General features: G+C 41.1%; 2 protein-coding genes across 2 annotated transcripts in view; one reads left to right on the plus strand and one right to left on the minus strand.

Moving 5' to 3' along the window:
• The window catches only part of col4a6 (collagen, type IV, alpha 6), a 542,265-nt gene extending 522,513 nt beyond the window's left edge, over positions 1 to 19,752 (plus strand). The window contains exons 44-45 of the mRNA XM_028815433.2: positions 4,808 to 5,094; positions 19,226 to 19,752. Coding sequence (XP_028671266.1) covers positions 4,808 to 5,094; positions 19,226 to 19,492 — 554 coding nt within the window. The 3' untranslated portion in view covers positions 19,493 to 19,752. The remainder of the gene's footprint in view (positions 1 to 4,807; positions 5,095 to 19,225) is intronic.
• LOC127529743 (craniofacial development protein 2-like) overlaps positions 1 to 20,412 on the minus strand; it is a 928,907-nt gene that overhangs the window by 444,494 nt on the left and 464,001 nt on the right. The gene's annotated exons all lie outside the window — the stretch shown is intronic.

A 20,412-nucleotide genomic window follows, 5' to 3' on the forward strand; every position in this document is an offset into this window, starting at 1 on the left:
TGAGAAAGTAGGAAGCTGAAAAGAGGAAAATGAGTGAGCTGGTGGGTGAAATTCAAATGAAGTACTGGAGGAATCCGTACAGAGAGACTGATGAATCTTCTGGATTTTTTCATTAAAAAAGGACATAAGGGAATTGCAAGATTCAGTTGAGTAAAGGTGAGAAGGTAAAGAATCCAGGGGTTGTGTGATATTGTTAAGTAGTGAAAACAATGACTTGGTGTTGTGTTTATTGGAAGAAAAAATGTGAGTATAATAGATTTAGTTTGGGCAATACAGTCCCTGTATTGTGAACAAAGAGTCCAGTTTTTTTATATAACTATTCAAGTTGCTGGCCTTTGGCTTTCAAAAGCCGAAGTTCAGGCATGAATCTATATCTATCTATCTATCTATGGAGCGACAGAGTTAAGAATACCATTAAGTCCAGTGTTATAGTGTGAGACCAGTTCTTCAGGAATGGATAAATTATGAATGTCCATAAGGGAATCAGTACTAGAAGAAAGAGATTCTAAGGTAATATTCTTAATATTACAGAAACACATGAAAGCTTAATGTTGGAAAGTGCAAGTTTAACATTGAATGAAATAAGAAAATGATCAGTTATGGGGAGTTCATCCTCAGTACAATCAAGCGGGGTAACTCCAGAACAGCAAATCAAGTCCAAGATATGTCCTTTGGATTGAGTGGGAACATCAGTATGCTGCTGGAATCCAAAACTCTCAAGGCAGGATGTAAAGTCTCTAGTAATAGAGACATTGATATTATCCATATGTATATTGAAATCCCCCAGAAGTATTATGTTTGATGAAACAATACAATGTCATCCAGGTAGGTGGCACTATTAGAGTTGTGGGGCAATAGTACCAGACATTGGAAGGTGGCTGGTGCCCCATGCAATCCAAATAGGAGAACACAATATTGCCAGTGCCCACTAGAGGTACTAAATACGGTATTGACCATAGTGTAATCCTTTAAAGGAACTTGACAATGTTCTTTCTTCATTTCAAGCATAGTCAAATTTTTTGCTTTACCCAGCCTCTTGAGGCGGTCATAAGGGTAAGTATCAAATTGGAAGACTTGATTGAGGTGACTGAAGTCATTACAAAACCTCAAACTTCCACTGGGCTTAGGTACCAACATGATAGGGCTAGACCAGGGACTATGGCTTTCCTCTATCACACTTAGGTGCTGAATTAGTTTTAATTCAAGCCTTTTTTGGGTTCCAGGAGTCAAGAAGGGCATTCCTTGACAATTACCCTGGGTATAGTGATGATGCCATACGCAACCAGGGAGGTCTGACCAGATTTTACTAACCACCTCCAGAACTGACAGGATGGCTGTTTCCAACCCCCCTTTTTGTTTGGGCGTCAAATTAGGACCGAAGTTTAGGGTCAGGTTATGAGTGAAACGAGAGTGGGGCTGACCGGAATAAGTGTCTGTTCCTTCCATGGTTTCAGCAAATTGACATGGTAGACCCACATGCTTGGTCGATGATTTGGTTCCTTAACAGTAAGTTTGAGGGTGATACACTGTGGTCTTTAAATGCTTGATCCTGAGTAATTTGGTGACCTCCCTCAGTCCCTGAATATCTCTAAGGTAAACGATATCTCTTGGTCTGTTAGGGCTTCCTTCAGGATACAATCACGTGAAAAGACCCCTACTAGTTCCCATGCCATATTCTCAGAGGTGGTCTGTTCTCAAAGGAACAACGTCCAGGAAACAAGTAGCATAATCTACGAGGACTAAGATGTAATTGTGTCTTCATGCTGAGGGATCTAGGGATCCTACAATGTCCACCCCGATGTGTTCAAATGGGATATCTACTAGGGGAATGGAAATTAACGGAGCACAGTCCTTTCTAGGAATCTGTTGCTGCTGACACTTCAGACAGGAAGCACAGAAGTGATGGACCTCCTCATTAATTCTGTATAATAAATCATTATCCAGAACAAAGTGTGGCATGGGAAGATGTGTGTGTTGGCCATTTACAGAGAATACTGCATTTCTAGGAAACTTAAGGGAGTCATCATTCCACTGTTCCCTTTTGAATGATGCCGGAGTTTGCTTAAATTGAAACTGTAAGGAAGTCAGAGGATCTGGAGTGACTTCAAGGGCCAGGGTTTCGGGTGACAGGAAGAGGAGGGCTCAGAGGGACTGGAAGGGGAAATGAGGTCCTTGGAAAGAGGGTTGATTGAACAGGAAATGGAATTGATGTTTCTAAGCGCAAGGGTGTTCCATGGTTATGTAGAGGAACAAAAGGAGAAAAATTTAGAGTATACTTCCAACCCCTGGTCCTGCGGAGAAAAAACATTATTTGAGTTGTAAAACTGTCTCCCATGTGCACATGTGTGGCACCGCTTAAAAATCTGCCACAAACCAGCCCAGTACACCTGATGTCACAATGTGATGAAGCCAACCGGAACACATCATCTGCAAAAAACAGAGATGCAATGCTGAGGTCACTGAACTGGATCCCCTCCATCCATTGGCTGTGCCTAGAAATTCTGTCCATAAAAATTATAAACAAAAGGCAGTACAGGCTGAGTCCCACACCCACTGGGAACAAGTCTGACTTACTGAAGGAGAAGTAGAAGGGGTCTGAGTTGCCTCAAAAGCTTGCATATTGTAATCATTCTAATTAGCCAATAAAAGGTGTCATTTTGCTTAACTTCTCACTATATCCATAATGGCTAACATCGTATAACACCCTAGTACCATAGCTTTTTCTGTGTACAGTAATCCCTCGCTATATCGCGCTTCGCCTTTCACGGCTTCACTCCATCGCGGATTTTATATGTAAGCATATTTAAATATATATCGCAGATTTTTTGCTGGTTCGCAGATTTCTGCGGACAATGGGTCTTTTAATTTCTGGTACATGCTTCCTCAGTTGGTTTGCCCAGTTGATTTCATACAAGGGACGCTATTGGCAGATGGCTGAGAAGCTAGATTGCTTACTTTTCTCTCTCTCTTGCGCTGACTATCTGTGATCCTGACGTATGGGGATTGAGCAGGGGGGCTGTTCGCACACCTAGACAATAGGGACGCTCGTCTAAAAATGCTGAAAGATTATCTTCACTTTGCTATCTTTTGTGCAGCTGCTTCCTGAAACGACATGCTGCATGGTGCTTCACATACTTAAAAGCTCGAAGGGCACGTATTGATTTTTGACTGAAAAACAAACTCTGTCTCTCTCTCTCTCTCTCTCTCTCTCTCTCTCTCTCTCTCTCTCTCTCTCCCCCTGCTTCTGACGGAGGGGGTGTGAGCTGCCGCCTTCAACAGCTTTGTGCCGCGGTGCTTCACATACTTAAAAGCCAAACAGCCCTATTGATTTGTTTGCTAGAGATTGTTTTCTCTATCTATGTGACATTCTGTGCTCCTGACACGCACTCCTTTGAAGAGGAAGATATGTTTGCATTCTTTTAATTGTGAGACAGAACTGTCATCTCTGTCTTGTCATGGAGCACAGTTTAAACTTTTGAAAAAGAGACAAATGTTTGTTTGCAGTGTTTGAATAACGTTCCTGTCTCTCTACAACCTCCTGTGTTTCTGCGCAAATCTGTGACCCAAGCATGACAATATAAAAATAACCATATAAACATATGGTTTCTACTTCGCGGATTTTCTTATTTCGCGGGTGGCTCTGGAACACAACCCCTGCGATGGAGGAGGGATTACTGTATTCTTTTGGCAGGGAAAACATGTTATACATTATTCTCAGAATGGAGACAACAAAATTACTGATATAATGAGATTAAAGGAGAACAAATCAGAACAAGGACAAATAATATCAAAATGTCCATGAAAAAATGTCTAATTATTTACATTGCATAATCTAAATGTTAGGCACCCTGTGATGTGCAATGTGACCTATAAAACTCTTTTGTGTTTTTAAAATATTATTAAATAAAATTATTTCTGGAAAATCCAAGATCACTCAAATAACATCAAGCTTTTGAACTAAGGATCAGGCTTCCCTCTCATGCATTAGTAAGGAGTTCTGCCTAGTAGTAGCACCAAACTGGTTATTGACCTGTAACTTCTTTTGTACAGGGGGTTCACAGGTCTCTCTGTTCCTTAGTTTGTGTGTTCATGTACCAGACAGTAATTCTTCATCTGCCAGTGTGGTACGTATACCATGGGTATTGAAATCATGAACTGCCCATTTCTAAATGAAATCTAAGAATTGTTTTTAATTTGTTTTTAATTTATTTATTTCAGTATTTGCTAAATATTATTTGTATTTTCTATTGCTTTGCAGTGTTATTTGGCATTGTATTCTCTTTCATATGCATTAAAGACAAAATATCAGCTAGAAGGTTTAAAGATGTCCATCCATCCATCCATTGTCTCCCGCTTATCCGAGGTCGGGTCGCGGGGGCAGCAGCTTGAGCAGAGATGCCCAGACTTCCCTCTCCCCGGCCACTTCTTCTAGCTCTTCCGGGAGAATCCCAAGGCGTTCCCAGGCCAGTCGAGAGACATAGTCCCTCCAACGTGTCCTGGGTTTTCCCTGGGGCCTCCTCCCGGTTGGACGTGCCCGGAACACCTCACCAGGGAGGCGTCCAGGAGGCATCCTGATCAGATGCCCGAGCCACCTCATCTGACTCCTCTCGATGCGGAGGAGCAGCGGCTCTACTCTGAGCCCCTCCCGGATGACTGAGCTTCTCACCCTATCTTTAAGGGAAAGCCCAGACACCCTGCGGAGGAAACTCATTTCAGCCGCTTGTATTCGCGATCTCGTTTAAAGATGTATAAATGTCAATACATATTCTTTAACCTTCTGTAACTTATATATATGTTTTTTCTTCAGGTTTTGCTGGTTCTTGTTTGCCTCGCTTCAGTACAATGCCTTTTATATACTGCAACATTAATGAGTTGTGTTATTTTGCCAATCGGAATGACAAGTCATACTGGTTGTCAACTACAGCTCCTATTCCTATGATGCCTGTCAGTGATATGCAGATTCGGCAATACATCAGTCGCTGCTCAGTATGTGAGGCACCATCACAAGCAATTGCTGTCCATAGCCAGGATATCACAATTCCTAAGTGCCCAGATGGGTGGCAAAGCATGTGGATTGGCTATTCTTTTCTCATGGTAAGTTAAATTATTTTGGAATCATTTGTGTAACACCTTGATAATGTCTTTTTACCCTTTTCACCTTTTAGTCGTCTGTAATGATGTATTATATTTGAAGATTTATTGAAAATGCAAGCACTTGGATACATATACAGTTTTGTTTTTAAAATACTTTCTCCATATTAATAATAATAAATAATAATAATGCATTTTATTTATAGGGGCACTTTACATAGTAGGACTTGATAAAGAAAAATGAAGTGGAGGCTGATTGGTTCAGAAAGAAAGCTAAGACCTCTTTACTGATGCTTATGCTCGGCACACTTGTAGCAGTTCTAGCGACTCTAAGATTCACACTGTCTGAAGATGATGATTTGTTTATTTTATTGTGGAGATCCAGGAACACACCCAGCCTTGACCCAGCATGCACACACTCACACGCAGAGATACTGATAAGCAGCACAATGAATCAATAAATAGTAAAGTTAATAAAGGATATATTAATCATACAATGAAAAGAAAAAGCTATTACACAAAAACATGTATGCAAAAGCCCTTCCCACTTCCCAGATGGTGATAATTATTTACATTCACTACACAGCAAACAATAAACACGAACAACAAAGTTCAACACAGTCCAGTTAAGCAGAAGTAGTTGACTTTCATCAGATTCTAAACAAAAAATATTTTGACTTTCAGTTTAACATGCAGCACCTATAGAAAGTACTAGCCCATTTGGATGTTTTTACATTTTATTGTGATACAACATTGAATTGCAGTGGATTTAATTTAGCCTTTCTGCCACTGATTAAAAAAAAAAGATCATTTCCTGTCAAAGTGAAAACAGAGTTCTACAAAGTCCATCCATCCATTTTCCAACCCACTATATTCCTAACTACAGGGTCACAGGGGTCTGCTAGAGCCAATCCCAGCCAACACAGGGCACAAGGCAGGAACCAATCCCGGGCAGGGTGCCAACCCACCGCAGGACACACACAAACACACCCACACACCAAGCACACACTAGGGCCAATTTAGAATCGCCAACCCACCTAACCTGCATGTCTTTGGACTGTGGGAGGAAACCGGAGCGCCCGGAGGAAACCCACGCAGACAACATGCAAACTCCACGCAGGGAGGACCCGGGAAGCGAACCCAGGTCCCCAGGTCTCCCAACTGCAAGGCAGCAGTGCTACCCACTGCGCCACCGTGCCGCCCAGTTCTACAAAGTGCTCTAAATAATTACAAATATAAAACACAAAATATTTGACTGTGTAAGTATTAACACCCATTAATATGGCACATCTACATCATCAGTGGTACAACCAATTGGTTTTAGAAATCACATAATTAATTCAATGGAGATCACCTCTGTGTAGTCAAGGAATTTCACCTGAGTACTATAAATGCCTCTGTATCTGGAAGGTCCAATTTGTGGTGAGTCAGCTTAATGGCAGGCAAAAACTATGTTGGCAGAGAATGGAGAGACATACAGTACAACAGATTTTACCAGGGAACTTCACCAGTTTCATCCTGTTCACTCATAATTCTGGTTTGAGGGGTTTGTAAAGAAGAAAGGGATAAACCTGCAGTGTCTCTTTGTGCAAAACTACACATTCAAGTGGATATTGTAGTATAAAATAAACACCTTTGCAAAGATATAACAAAACAAGTGTGCTTTCATTCAAGAAAAAAACAGAAAAAAAACATTGTTCAAGTAACAAGATACCAAGCAGAAATGATTTACCCTCATTTGTGCTGCCTTTTATCCCTTCAGCACTAACTTTTACAAGTACCATAAATTTACACAGGCTGTTACAGATGCAAATCAAATGCATGTTTTTATTATATAATAATGATAATAACATATAATTGCAGCTCTCTACTCAAAGTGCTAAATGCAGGCATGGGATTCGAACAAAGAAATCTCTTCATTGCAAAGCAGCAGCTCTACTTCTGCATCACCTGAATTGATCTGCTAGAGGCATGTTTTCACTGTAAAACTCACAAAAAACGCACATGCATTCAAATGTCTACCTACACAATTCCCTGCAACTCATTGCCAGATAAAATCATCCACACATACTTGAGCAGTGAACATTTTGCTGTGTGGTGACTTCATCTGGCTAAATGGAGGGTGGTTGAGTGAATTCCAAGTGCTGCTAAATTGACACATTTGCAAAACGAAAGCACTTATCACTAGTCAATTGACACAGTGTTAAGACGAGCACAGAAGTCCAATAACAAAACACCACTCGGGTTCAGATCGGGGGAGTTATTCCTCCCAATCACACCCTTTCAGGTCTCACTATCATTGCCCACATGAACACTGAAGTCTCCCAGCAAAACGAGGGAGTCCCCAGCAGGCACGCCATCTAGCACCCCCTCCAAGGACTCCAAAAAGGGTGGGTACTCCAGACTGCTGTTCGGTGTATACGCACAAACAACAGTTAGGACCCATCCCCCCACCCGAAGGCAGAGGGTGGCTACCCTCTCATCTACCGGGGTGAACCCCAATGAACAGGCTCCAAGTCGGTAGGCAGTAAGTATGCCCACACCCGCTCGGTGCCTCTCACTGGGGGTAACTCCAGAGTGGTAGAGAGTCCAGCCCCTCTCAAGGAGACTGGTTCCAGAGTCCATGCTGTGCGTCGAGGTGAGCCTGACTATATCTAGCCGGAACCTCTCAACCTCGCTCACTAGCTCAGGCTCCCTCCCCTTCAGAGAGATGGCATTCCACGTCCAAAGAGACAGCTTCTGTAGCCGAGGATCGGACTGCCAAGGTCCCCGCCTTCGGCCACCACCCGACTCACACTGCACCCAATCTTCTTGGCCCCTCCTACAGGTGGTGAGCCCATGGGAAGGGGGACCCACGTTGCCTCTTCAGGCTGTGCCCGGCCGAGCCCCATGGGTGCAGGCCTGGCCACCAGGCGCTCACCATGGAGCCCGACCTCCAGGCCTGGCTCCAGAGGGGGGCCCCAGTGACCCGAGTCCGGGCAAGGGTAAAAACTCCACCCAATGTTTGTATGCATCATAGGAGGTTTTCTGAATAGCTCTTTGTCACATCCCTTGCCTAGGACCAGTTTGCCTTGGGTAACCCTACCAGGGGCATAAAGCCCCTAACAACAGAGCTCCTAGGATCACTGGCACACACAAACCCGTCTACCACGATAAGGTGGAGGCTCAAGGAGGGGTACTTTACTTTCAAAAGTTCATAAATGGGTTTAGCAATCTGAGACAAATCCTGGATGTAGCTACAGAAGAAAGTCAGGACTCCCAGTAATCTGTTGACTTCACCAACAGTGTGTGGGATTTTTCCCTTCAGACTCCATCAACTGAGACCAGACATCAAACATAATGTCTCTCTCTTTTGAAGAATTCACATTTCATCAGTCCTAACTTAACTCCATGCTTTCACGGAGCTTTCAAAACTCACCTGACACTCACATGCTCTTCAAATGATTTTGCATAGCATAGTATTTCGTCATAGTAAGGGATACAACATTAGTCCAAAAGAAATTCTGAGCTGCCACTCATATAATCCCCATGGTATGCTGAATGCAGTCAGATGTCAAGATCTTTCAGCAATGTAGCCTTTTTGATAAGCTTTACCATGGTCTAGAATCAAAAATGAACTATAACCTCCCAAGGTGTCAATAAGATCTTGAATCCTGTGTAAAGGATGCCTATCAGGCACCGTTTTCTGAGTTAGGAGTCAATAATCGACACGGAGTCTGAGCTTTCCATCCTTTTTACGAACACATACAACAGGTGCTAAGTAAGGAGGCTTGGATCTAATAATTCACTCTCTTGCCAAGACATCTTTAATATATTTTTTAACTTCTTTGAAACGTGGCTTTGATATAGATACAGAGGGATTAGGCTATTCACCCTCAACACTGGTGTGTGTGTATTATGTGAGTTAAGTAATGTCAGGTGGCCTTAGGTCATAGGCAATCTCATAGTAAGTTCCTCATTCCTGCCACTTGCTAATATTTCATGTCTGCATTTACAGTATGCTGTATGCTATTAGTGGATGGTGAAGGTGGAGGTGAGAATGCCTCATCTGTACCAGCTCTCCAGCTCTAGCAGTGGTTATGGGTAGATTACAGATGATTTCATCTGTGTTGCCTTTCAGATATATTAACTGTGATATGCCTTCATCATGTTTTGCATCTCAGATATGCTTAAATATATTCAAAGCAAACTTCTTCATCATCTATAACAAGAACAGATATAGTTGTAGCACTTTAGTTAGTTAGTTTAAAAATTTCACCAGCAGTTAATTGTATAGGATTCTTTTGATTGTTCATATCGGTCATTTTCTGTTGCTGGCCATGATGTATGTTTTAGATGCCTTTTGCTTCTGTGATACACACTGCTAGCTAGGACACGTTCACTCTGTGATGCCTGCCTGCTTCCCAGTTGAAGCACCTTGCTTTGATCACATGTTGTACTGGCCTCGTACTTCAGAAATGACAGAATTAGCATTGCCAGCAGTGTACGTGCCAATCCCGGATGAGCCCCTAAAATGTCTGTTACATGTCCCAGCATGAGACCCTGAAAACAGACTATATATGCCTATAATAAGCTGAAGTGAACATGGAAAATAAACAACAGGAAAACAGTTGTGGTGTTCATCTCTGACCTCTTGTTCAGCAATAATTTGAAGAGAGAGAGCCAACACAACAGTTTAATACTTCCTGAGATGACAAGCTTTCCCTATAACGGCGAAAAGCTTTGTGGCTTTGTTTTTATGTATATAATTTGGAAGGGAGAGAGAATACTAATCCTAGCAAACTATATACATTATTATTTTTTTCTCTGTAACTACACTTTAAGTGGGTGTCGGATTCTTACGATTGACCATTCAGCAACCTTATAACGATTATCCCTGCATCTACTGGTGCAAGTGCCAAAAGCCCTATATACAGTATTTACCAGAAGGGAGGAGCAAGGAAAGCAGCTGTACAGGATGGCTCTTTAGCCATGGTGTGTGCTTTTCTAAGGCAACGAGTGCTGAACATGTCCTTGTGACGATGCGGGTTCTACTTCATGCTCCCATCTGGCTTTTAGGGAGCTCTCGAACCCGACACCATCAGTAATGTCACTGGATGAGCTAATCAGTGCAGACATCAACAAAGCAAAGGGGATGGTGCAAAAAAGTGCAAAGTGCTTTTATTAAAAACAGTCAAACCAAAAACAGTGTCAAAATAGTGCAGTGCTTCAAATAAGTCATTAAATAAATTTTCCAATAAAACCAGTGAAAGGGTGGAGGTTATAAACACAATAAATAAATCCTTTAAAACAACGAGGTTAAAACAATGGCTGGAAGCAGTCTTTTAAAACAAAGCCTGGTGCCGTCTTTTTCTGGTGACTCCCCTGCTTCTCCCTTCCAGGCTATGCACCAGGGGTGTCACCCTATCTGCAGCTGACCTTCACTCGACTGGTCTGGTGGCTCCCAATCCCTGGCTTTGTTCAGCCCCTGCCAGACAAAGACTTGGCTTTCCCCAACGGCCAGGACGCTTACGCTGGGGATCCACTCAAAATCTCCAGTTCCCGCTGCCTTCGCTGCAGCGAGTCAACCTTCTCCCGGTCACTCCTGCTCCATACATGTGCTCAGCAGTAGTGACCACTACCATCGGCCCCCGGTTGTCGGACAACACCCCGCTAGGTCTCGCCTCTCCCAACTGCCTACACACATCTGCAAGTCAGTGCTCGCTCTCTTTCTCTCTCACACACACCGGCTCCCTCGTTTCCAGCAGCCCTCTTCCTTAAACTCTGTTTGTTTTGCCTCTTTCAGTTTCCTTCCCTGTTTCAGCCTCTCGCTTCTACTATATATTACGGGAACATGGATCAGGTGTGGTTATTAGCAGATCCCGGCATCAATTACGGATGCGGACGACTCCTCATCTGTGCACTTAAGCAAGGACCGCCCGCATCACGAAACTCCCGGGAACTGCTCCAGCCACACTACCACACCCCCTCTTTAAGCGATTATCTATTTAAAACTGGCCTTTTCAGCTGAGCTGTGGACCCGATACACCAGTCCTGAATATGGGGCAGCTTGAAAGAAAGATTAATCACACTTGCATCTACATATTACTTCAGTCATTTCATAGTTTTCAGTCAAACTTCAACAAAAAATGTGATTGTGTAAAAATATAAGCCAGTGGTTTAACACAAAACTGCAGCCAATCAAGAATATGGCCATCAGTAAGCATCATGAGGGTGAGGTACTGTGTTTCACAATGTATTAGGCTACCAGCAACAGTGAAAAGAAAATGTCAGACAAATAAAAGCTTAAAAAAGCACACAAAATGTAGGTCTATGAACATAATATTTTGTCACAAAGTATAACCACTAAAGGACAGTATTAAAAGATATTTCAGTGTACATCAAATACTCAACACTGAAAGTAGAAACATAAATGAATATTCATTCTAGGAAGGTACTGTACATTTGATGCCATTATTCACATTAATTGCACAACTCACATGTTTTGTTGGTCTTTCAGACAGTTGTTTTTATTTGGTTATTTGTTAGTCCAATTGTCATCCAGATAGATTCCCCTTCAAAGAAGAAGTCAGGGCTTTTTTCAGATGTTAGTGGTTATCCAGGTTTTCCTGTTAATCCACTCTCAGCTAAATGTCCTTTTTTATTTCTTTCTCAGATGGGTATTGATTCTTCAGGCAGATGTAGTCCTAAACCTTTCACTTTCCAGTTTTTATTTAATGGGCAAAGTGCTAAATCATATTGTACATAGAAAATCATCATGATTCATGATAATGTTAATGACAAGTATTCCAATGTAGTGAGATGTACTTGTTCATACAGCCTTTAAATTGCATCTTATCTCATTTTTCTGAAAACACTTTACCTGGTGTAGGCCGCAGAGGCAGCAGGTCAAGCAGGTCAGTCCAGACTTCCGTCTCCAGCTATAGATTCCATCTCTTTCTGGAAAATTCCTAAGCATTACCAACCCAGCTGAGAGATACAATACCTTCATTGTGGATGTAGATCGACCAGTAAATCAAGAGTTTTGTCTTTAGACTCAGGTCCAACTTTACCAACACAGATTGATACAGCACCTGCAAAACAGCTGCCACCACTCCAATCTGCTTGCTGATATTTGCCTTTTCCATCTTGTGAACAAGATCCCGAGATATTTGAACTTTTTCACTATGGGCAGTTGCCTCCCCACCCCACCTCATCTGGAGAGACCAATCCATTCCTTCCTGAGAGTCAACCATGACCTCAGACCTGGAGGTCTTGATCCTCATCCCAACTGCTTCACACTCTGTAGCAAATCACTTGAGTGTGTGCTTTAGATTAGACACAAAGAGGACAGCATCATCTGCATAAAGCAACAATGCTGTCCCCTTCCCAGCAGACACCCTCAGATTCTTCAACCACAAACAGGAGAGGTGACAAGACACAGCCTGATGGGGACCAATTCACTGCACAAGAATTTTTTTTAAAAGTCTTGCTTCCTGAAAAGTTTTTGCTGATTGTGATAGGTACCTACTGGGTATGCACAAATATAGTTTTGGTTTTACTGCTTCACATAGGAACTCGTTTATGTTTCGCATAAGCTATTAAATTCAACAGAATTAAAAGTGTTTTGCTCCTGATTTTCTTTTGTATTCAATGTCTGGTGCATCACGTTGCAGTGTCCAACAGTAGTCAGCAACCATTGACGGATTCCAGTTGCTCTGGTATCGTTTCTCCATCGTAGCATTTGTCCTGGTGAAACCTTTCACCGTGTTCGTCACTGACAGCACCGAGATTTGTGGGGAAGAAGTCCAAGTGTGAGTGGAGGAAATGAATCTTGAGTGACATGTTGCACTTCATTGTCTTGTATGCTTTGAGAAGTTTGTCTACCAGCTGAATGTAATTTGGGGCTCTGTAATTGCCCAGAAAATTGTCAGCAACGTCTTTGAAGGCTTTCCAGGCAATTTTTTCCGGCCCAACTAGCAGATCTTCAAACCGCTTGTCACTCATAACATGTCTGATCTGGGGGCTAACAAAAATGCCCACTTTGATCTTGTCATCAGTTATTCTTGGGAACATCTGTCTTAAATAACGAAAACCTTCGCCTTCCTTGTTCAGTACTTTGAAGAAATTCTTCATGAGTCCCAGTTTTATTTGAAGAGGAGGCAAAAATATCTTTGCCAGGTTGACAAGCGATTCATGTGCCACATTTTTCTGTCCTGGAACTAACTTTTTATGGGGTGGTCAGTTCCATCGAGAATAGTGTGACTCTTTGGCACGGCTGGGCTGTCCCATTCACAGATGAAACAACAGTACTTTGTATAGCCGAGCTGCAGTCCTAGTAACAGAGCAACGGCTTTAAGATCTTCACAGATATTCTAGTTGTACCTGCCATACTGGACGTGCTTCAGCAACAGTTCCATATTCTCATACTTTTCTTTCATGTGTGCTGCATAGTCAACAGGTACTGAAGGATAAATGTTGCCATTGTGTAGCAGAACAGCTTTCAGGCTTAACATTGACAAATCAGTGAAGAGATGCCACTCTTCCGGGTTGTGATCACAACCCAAGGCCAAGAACAATACTTCAATGTCATAACAGAAACAGAGACTGTCAACTTGTGCTAAAAATTTGGTAATATGATGATGTCGGCCTCGAAACACAGACATTTTCGTACCTGGTTACAGCAAACACCATTTCTGCAGTCTCAAACCCAGCAGCTCGGCTTTTGCTTTTGACAGACCCAAATCTCTGACCAAATCATACAATTCAGACTGTGTTATCAGATGTGGATCGCCTGATGAGCATGGTTCAAAATCTGAGTCAATGTCACTGTCAGTACCCTGCATTGCAGTTTCTTCATCTGGTTTGTCTAAGGTCCAACCCTCTGGTGGATTTGGAATTGGAAGACTGTCGTCATATGGCACGGGTCTCATTGCTGAAGGCAGATTAGGATATTCAATTTACTTCTTATTTTTGGCAGACAAACCAGACACATTAGTCAAACAGAAGTAACAGTCCGACACATGGTCTTTCTGTTCTCGCCATATCATTGGAACAGCAAATGGCATTGTCTTTCAAGTGCCTCTGAGCCAGGCTCTCAGACTGACAGCACATGTCGCACAGCAAATGTGAGGTGCCCATTCCTTAAATGCAGATGATAAGCTTTCTTCACAAGAGCAGTCATCCAATGTCTCTGAGGCGCAGGTGTATAATTCGCCACAGATATAGCAGAATGTATTGCGGCTGTTACGACATATCGCCCGACACCAAAACGTCTATAGCATCAAGCTTACTTATTGTTAAATTGCTACAGATACTGTACTTTACTATACTGATACTCTACATACACACTGACTATCTATATTAACCAAATGAACAGGATCGGCGTATGCAAGCCACCTTTATAGCATGCTGAGACAGCGTCAAGCTCGTTCAGACCTGCCCCGGATGTCAACTTCCACAGAACACCCTCCAACCTGTCCTGATTCCATACCTGGACATGCCCAGGCTGCACAAACCGTTGTTAAGTCATTTACAGGAGTGAAAATGTTTAGATACAAATGTAAGAAAAAATCATGACAAAACTGGAGATTTCTCTGAAACGGTACGTGATGGGTAAATTTTGATGTGATATTCGTGATCAGCACCCAAAAATCTATAAGAAACAACCAACAGTGTTCAAGAAGCAAAAACTTTGTTGTGCAGTGCAAAGATTTCGACTTAAAACCAAGTCTTTGGACTCAGCTCTCACTGGTTATATGAAGAGGAAACTGCGCACAAGAGCAGCACTAATACCCCATGTTCTTGCAGGGACACTGTCATATGCTTTTTCCAAAACCACCAAACACAAGTAGATTCCTATGCACTTTCCAGCAACTGCGCCAAGGCAAGGAGCTGATTTATCATTCGCCTTGCATCTTTGGTTCAGCCATTGGATGGAGTCTTCTCTTTAGCCCCCTTGCATATGCCTTGCCGGGATAGCTGAGGAGTGTAATCCCTCTGTAGCTGGAACACACTCTCTGGTCACCTTTCTTAAATACAAGTTAATACCTTTCCATCCCTGATTAACACAGTCTGGACAAGGACACACTTTTCTCTCCTGAGGTGTTGAACAGTTTGTTAGAACAGTCTCGAGGCCCTCTGATAATCTTTCTTCATGACCTTCCCACACTCCTCCCATGCTCAAGCTTTTGTTTTCACAACCAGTTTTGCAGTTGCCCACTTAACCTGTCAGTACCTCTGGTCTGAGTCAGAAGATCTCACAGAGACCATTTCCATTCTTCAATCTGACAACTTCCCTCGCTTCTGGTGTTCATCATTGAGTCCTACGGTTGCCACCATGAGGTTCCCCAACCATCTTAAGACCATAGCTTTTAGCACCTGCTTCCACAACCAAGGCCTTGAACAGAGTCAATTTGGACTCAATGTACCCTACTTCATTTTGCACATGGGAGACGTTGTTTCAAAGGTTGGACTTCAACTCATCATGAATGGAAGCCTCAGCCAGACATTCCCAGGACACCCTAAGTACTTAACTAGAATTCCCCAGTCTGTTTAGCTTTATGCCCCTCACTTTGAATCCAGCTCACTACTAAGTCATGATCAGTTGACAGCTCTGCCCCTCGCTTCACAAGAGTGTCCAAAACATATGGTCTCAGGTCAGATGACACAGCTACATAATCTCTCCTGGTGAAAATGTTTGGGCTAAAATGTCAGACAAAGAACGATTCACAACAACTCTCATGACAGTACAAATTAAAAAACAGTGTACTGGACCTGAGGACAGTGTTCACCAATGAGCACCTGGTGATCAGGCAACCCACATAAACCAAAATGGCAATGTAGAGTCATCTTGTGATCTCACCACCCTCAAGATGAAGGATGAGGATCGGGTGTGATACCTTTAAACTGTGTCACAGAATAATCAAAGAGTGGTTGCTTCAATGGCAGTCAGAAGGCCTGCCCAAGCAATTTGGAAACAAGATACCAAATAGAAATTGTTTTGAGCATATCATAGAAATTGAAAATAAATTATTATGATGACCAGAGGTGGGTAGAGTAGCCAAAAATTGTACTCAAGTAAGAGTAAAAAAGTATTTGGTGAAAAGACTACTCAAGTACTGAGTAACTGTTTGAACATAATAAATGATTTATTTTTTAGAAATATTGTAATAAGACAGACAAAAATATAAAATAATGTGCAAATTCTGCTATTTCCAAATAATAAAATAAAAAATGAGTACAAATAAATAACATTGTTACAAAATAAAGATGCACAAATAACACAAAGTTCCAAATCTCAGTTTTTCACAACAAAGCTTTTGAAGCCAGTACCTACACTAGGTAACATGTATGTTTGAACAGTGCAAACTACTTTCAGTGACAAGATATACTGTACACTGACAGTATAATACTGTATATTCACTTTGTGGTGTAGCGGGTCTGCAGCATGACCACGGGGAGTTAATGAGGTAGTTGGAGCAATTCTCAATTGCTTCATTGGCTTTCTGCAGTGTGTGATTAAGGCCCACTGAGACGGGAGTGTATATATACGGGTCGGCACAAAAAAAGAAGGGGGAATCAAAGAAAAGGAGAAAAGAAAATAGTCTGCAAGAGACCAGCATCATCACACAATTGCCCTCCAAATAGCACAGCTGATAGAGAATAACATTAGAACAAGGCATCTTGTGCACGTACAAGAAGTCTCACTCTACCATGACTGTCTGTGTCTATGCGTGTTTGGTTAAAACGTGCTTGTTCTTCACTCAGTGAAGTGATGGTTAAGCTTCAGCAGGAGTTGGATCTCAGGGTTCTTGCAGTGAAGCTGTGACCATTTAGCAGTGAACAGGAGCCCCACATGACTAAAAGTCTCTCACAGGCTGCAGATGCAGGAAGTTTGTGTGTGGTCAAGTGACTGCATGGCTACGTCTGATTGGTGAAACGTAGTCGTGATTATTGTTGCTACGTCTGACAGGTGAAACAGTCATGCAGTAGCTCCACTGGCAACTTCTCTCTGGCAAAAATATAGCGTATATAATGGAAAAACATAACGATTCGAGTGTTGCCCAATGAAGCGGAGTAAGAGTAGCGTTTCTTCTTCACAAATGTACTCAAGTAAAAGTAAAAAGTATGGTGCAGTAAAACTACTCTTAGAAGTACATATTTTTTTAAAAGTTACTCAAGTAAATGTAACGGAGTAAATGTAACTCGTTACTACCCACCTCTGATGGTGACTAATAAACATTAGAAAAACATATTATTGATATGAGTTTAATACTTAATTTTTGTGAAACAGAATCATTTGCTGGGAAAAGTGGGCACTGTCCCACATTCCTCAAATGTGGAGAGATGCCACTGACTACTAGCAGCCATCTTCAAATACTGTATCTTATGGATTTTTTAAATACTTTGTGCTTCTGTAAACCCTGAATGATTTTTGGAGCAATATTTAGCAGTTTTGAGTATTTGAAAATGCCTGCACCTTGGTTGGGCATATATGTGATTTCACATGAACAGGGAAACTGTTATTTTTAGGGAAACACATATCACACAATTAACCTTCTCCTGCTGGTCTTCCTAACAAACTAGTCTACAGTACCATGTATATTTATTTTACACATAAAGAAATTATACAAATTCAATACCATTTCTTTAAATTGTTATTGTGCTTATTATTTTAAGTGTGTCTTATATTCCAAAACAGCATCTGCATTTTAGCCTTCCCACTGTTCTGGCTCACAGTGATGCAAACAAGATAATGGAGAATCAATCTATAGAACTTTTAAATATTTACTAGACATCAAAGGAGAATGCCACCTGCTTCCATTTTCAGAATTCATAAGGTGTAACATTTTGCCACTTTAAAATATTTTCAGCTTGTTGTTTGTTGTTATTTGAATATTTCAGGTAGCTATGACTGTCAAAATATGACATAGTACATTATTATTTTATAAGGTTAATAAGACATGATATGACTCTCCTTTCTTGCAAACACTTCAAGAACCTATTTAAAATATACTTTGTTTTATGCACTGTGTATGATGTATCATAAGTTAGGACTGGATGTACTCATTTTTACATTTTTCCTCTTATGTGAGTTATAGTTAGTTAGATATTTGAATGGAAAAAGATTTTGAATTCTCATTTCAATTTGATTATATGATCTGCATACATATACAGAATTTGAACTTAAAACATATTCACCTATTCACGTATTTACAAAATCTTGTGAAACTGAAATGTGATGTTACTCAAAGTATTAATGTACTGTACTGTACTGTACACCCTGATAACTAACACTGTGCTTGTTTGTGTGAATTCAGTTCTGTTTGTGTCACTCATTACTGAGCAGAGTTTCATAGCATGTGTACAAATTTACAACAATGATATAGTAACAGTAAAGCATTAAACTTTTCAATATTAAAATGCATAGATTCACATTGGTGGTTAACTATAAGAAAATTGTGACCATTTTAAATCCTGCAAATATATGCATTAAGATAGGGCCAGTAGAGGTGGAGAGGAAAACTAAATCTCTCATCAACAGCATTCCTGTAGAGATTAAGCCTCTGTATGAACTCTATGAACAGAAAAGAAAATAACATGGTATTGTGCCAGTAAGAGCTGAATTCCAAGATTTATAATCACTCATTAACAGCATTTTCTTGCCAAAGTAGCAGAGCATCCAATAGCTACTGCAGGAGAAACAGAATACAAGAGACTAATTGACAGTTCATAATGATTGCTTAGATTCTGCTTTTGATTTGAGAAGAAATATTTTCTAACAACTGTGTAAAATTTACTCTTAACCAGTTTTCTTCTGTGTCCCTTTATGCTTGTTAAAAACTCCCTTCACCAAGTTAAAAAGCTTGTATCATATCATCATGCAATCTATATTTGCTTGAATGAGAGCATTAAAATCTTTCATATTTTGCCTTCGGTCCCGGAAATATGTTTTCTGAACTGTCTCTGACTGTTACCTTACTGCTAAAACAATAAAAGAACATCTTAGACTTTGCCATTTTCAGTAATATTCTTTTTGTTGCTTTCAGACATTTCTAAGTTTTTAACTGTTACAGTTAAAAATTCCTAATATTATTTTTAAAATGTTAAGATGTCTTATGTTTACCTTTCAATGTTATTTTGTTACTTCTAGCATACAGCTGCAGGAGCTGAAGGTGGAGGCCAATCTCTTGTTTCCCCTGGTTCTTGTCTGGAAGATTTTCGTGCAACACCCTTTATTGAATGTAATGGTGCTAGAGGAACTTGCCATTACTTTGAAAGTAAATATAGCTTCTGGCTGACAACCATAGAAGAAAACCAACAGTTTGCTGAAGACATCCCTTCTGAAACCCTCAAGGCTGGTCAGCTACGAACACGGGTCAGTCGCTGCCAAGTATGCACAAAAACTATCCTTGTATAATATCATTTGTATCATGATTAATTCACTAAAGGTTTCCTGTTTTATATATTTTGTCATGTTGTTTTGTATGTTTAACTATGATACTGTGAAATGGGCTAAATAAAATGCATCATCTTAGATTTAGTCGTAAGTCATTTCAGAGTCACTTGGCAAAATGCACTTTTTGTTTATTTTACAAGAACATCCAGAAATCACCTGTTTTTGTATAAATACCATACCTAATAACATCAGACTTTCAATAAATCAAACTGAATATTTATGTATTTCTAGATTGTAAGTTATTGATTTCTTAATACAGCACTAGAAATTACTGCTACTATAATTGTCATTGATATATAATATATGTTGAGAAGAAAGGAATTTCCTATATTTTCTTTCAGATTTCAACAATGTTATTATTAACATTCAACATATCATTTTCACTCAGACTCCTCACTCAGTCTGTGGAGCACCCCGATCAGATCCTCCATTAACTCCGCGAAGATCACAGCATCATTCGCAAAGTCAAGATCCGTGAATCTTTCTTCACCAACAGATACCCCACAGCCACTGGACCCCACGCCCTTGCCTAACACGCAGTCCATACAAGCATTGAAGAGAGTAGGAGCAAGAACATACCCCTGACAAACCCCAGAATCAACGGGTCGATGGTAGACTTCTTAGGCGTAAAGCCAGACTGTTCCAGTTGCTGGTTGGTGACCAAGTGATCACAGATCCTATTGAGGACGACCCTAGCAAGGACCTTACCTGGCACAGAGAGCAGTGTTATCCCCCCCTGTAGTTGCTGCAATCCAGGCGATCACCCTTCCCTTTCCAGATAGGGACGACAAGTCCCGTTTTCCAGTCAGTTGGGATGATGCCAGTCTTCCAAATGGAAGCCTTATCACCTGCCTGGAGAAGTTCACCCCAGATACCACAGA

This window comes from Erpetoichthys calabaricus, chromosome 12 (assembly GCF_900747795.2).
Source record: "Erpetoichthys calabaricus chromosome 12, fErpCal1.3, whole genome shotgun sequence".
NCBI lineage: Eukaryota > Metazoa > Chordata > Cladistia > Polypteriformes > Polypteridae > Erpetoichthys > Erpetoichthys calabaricus.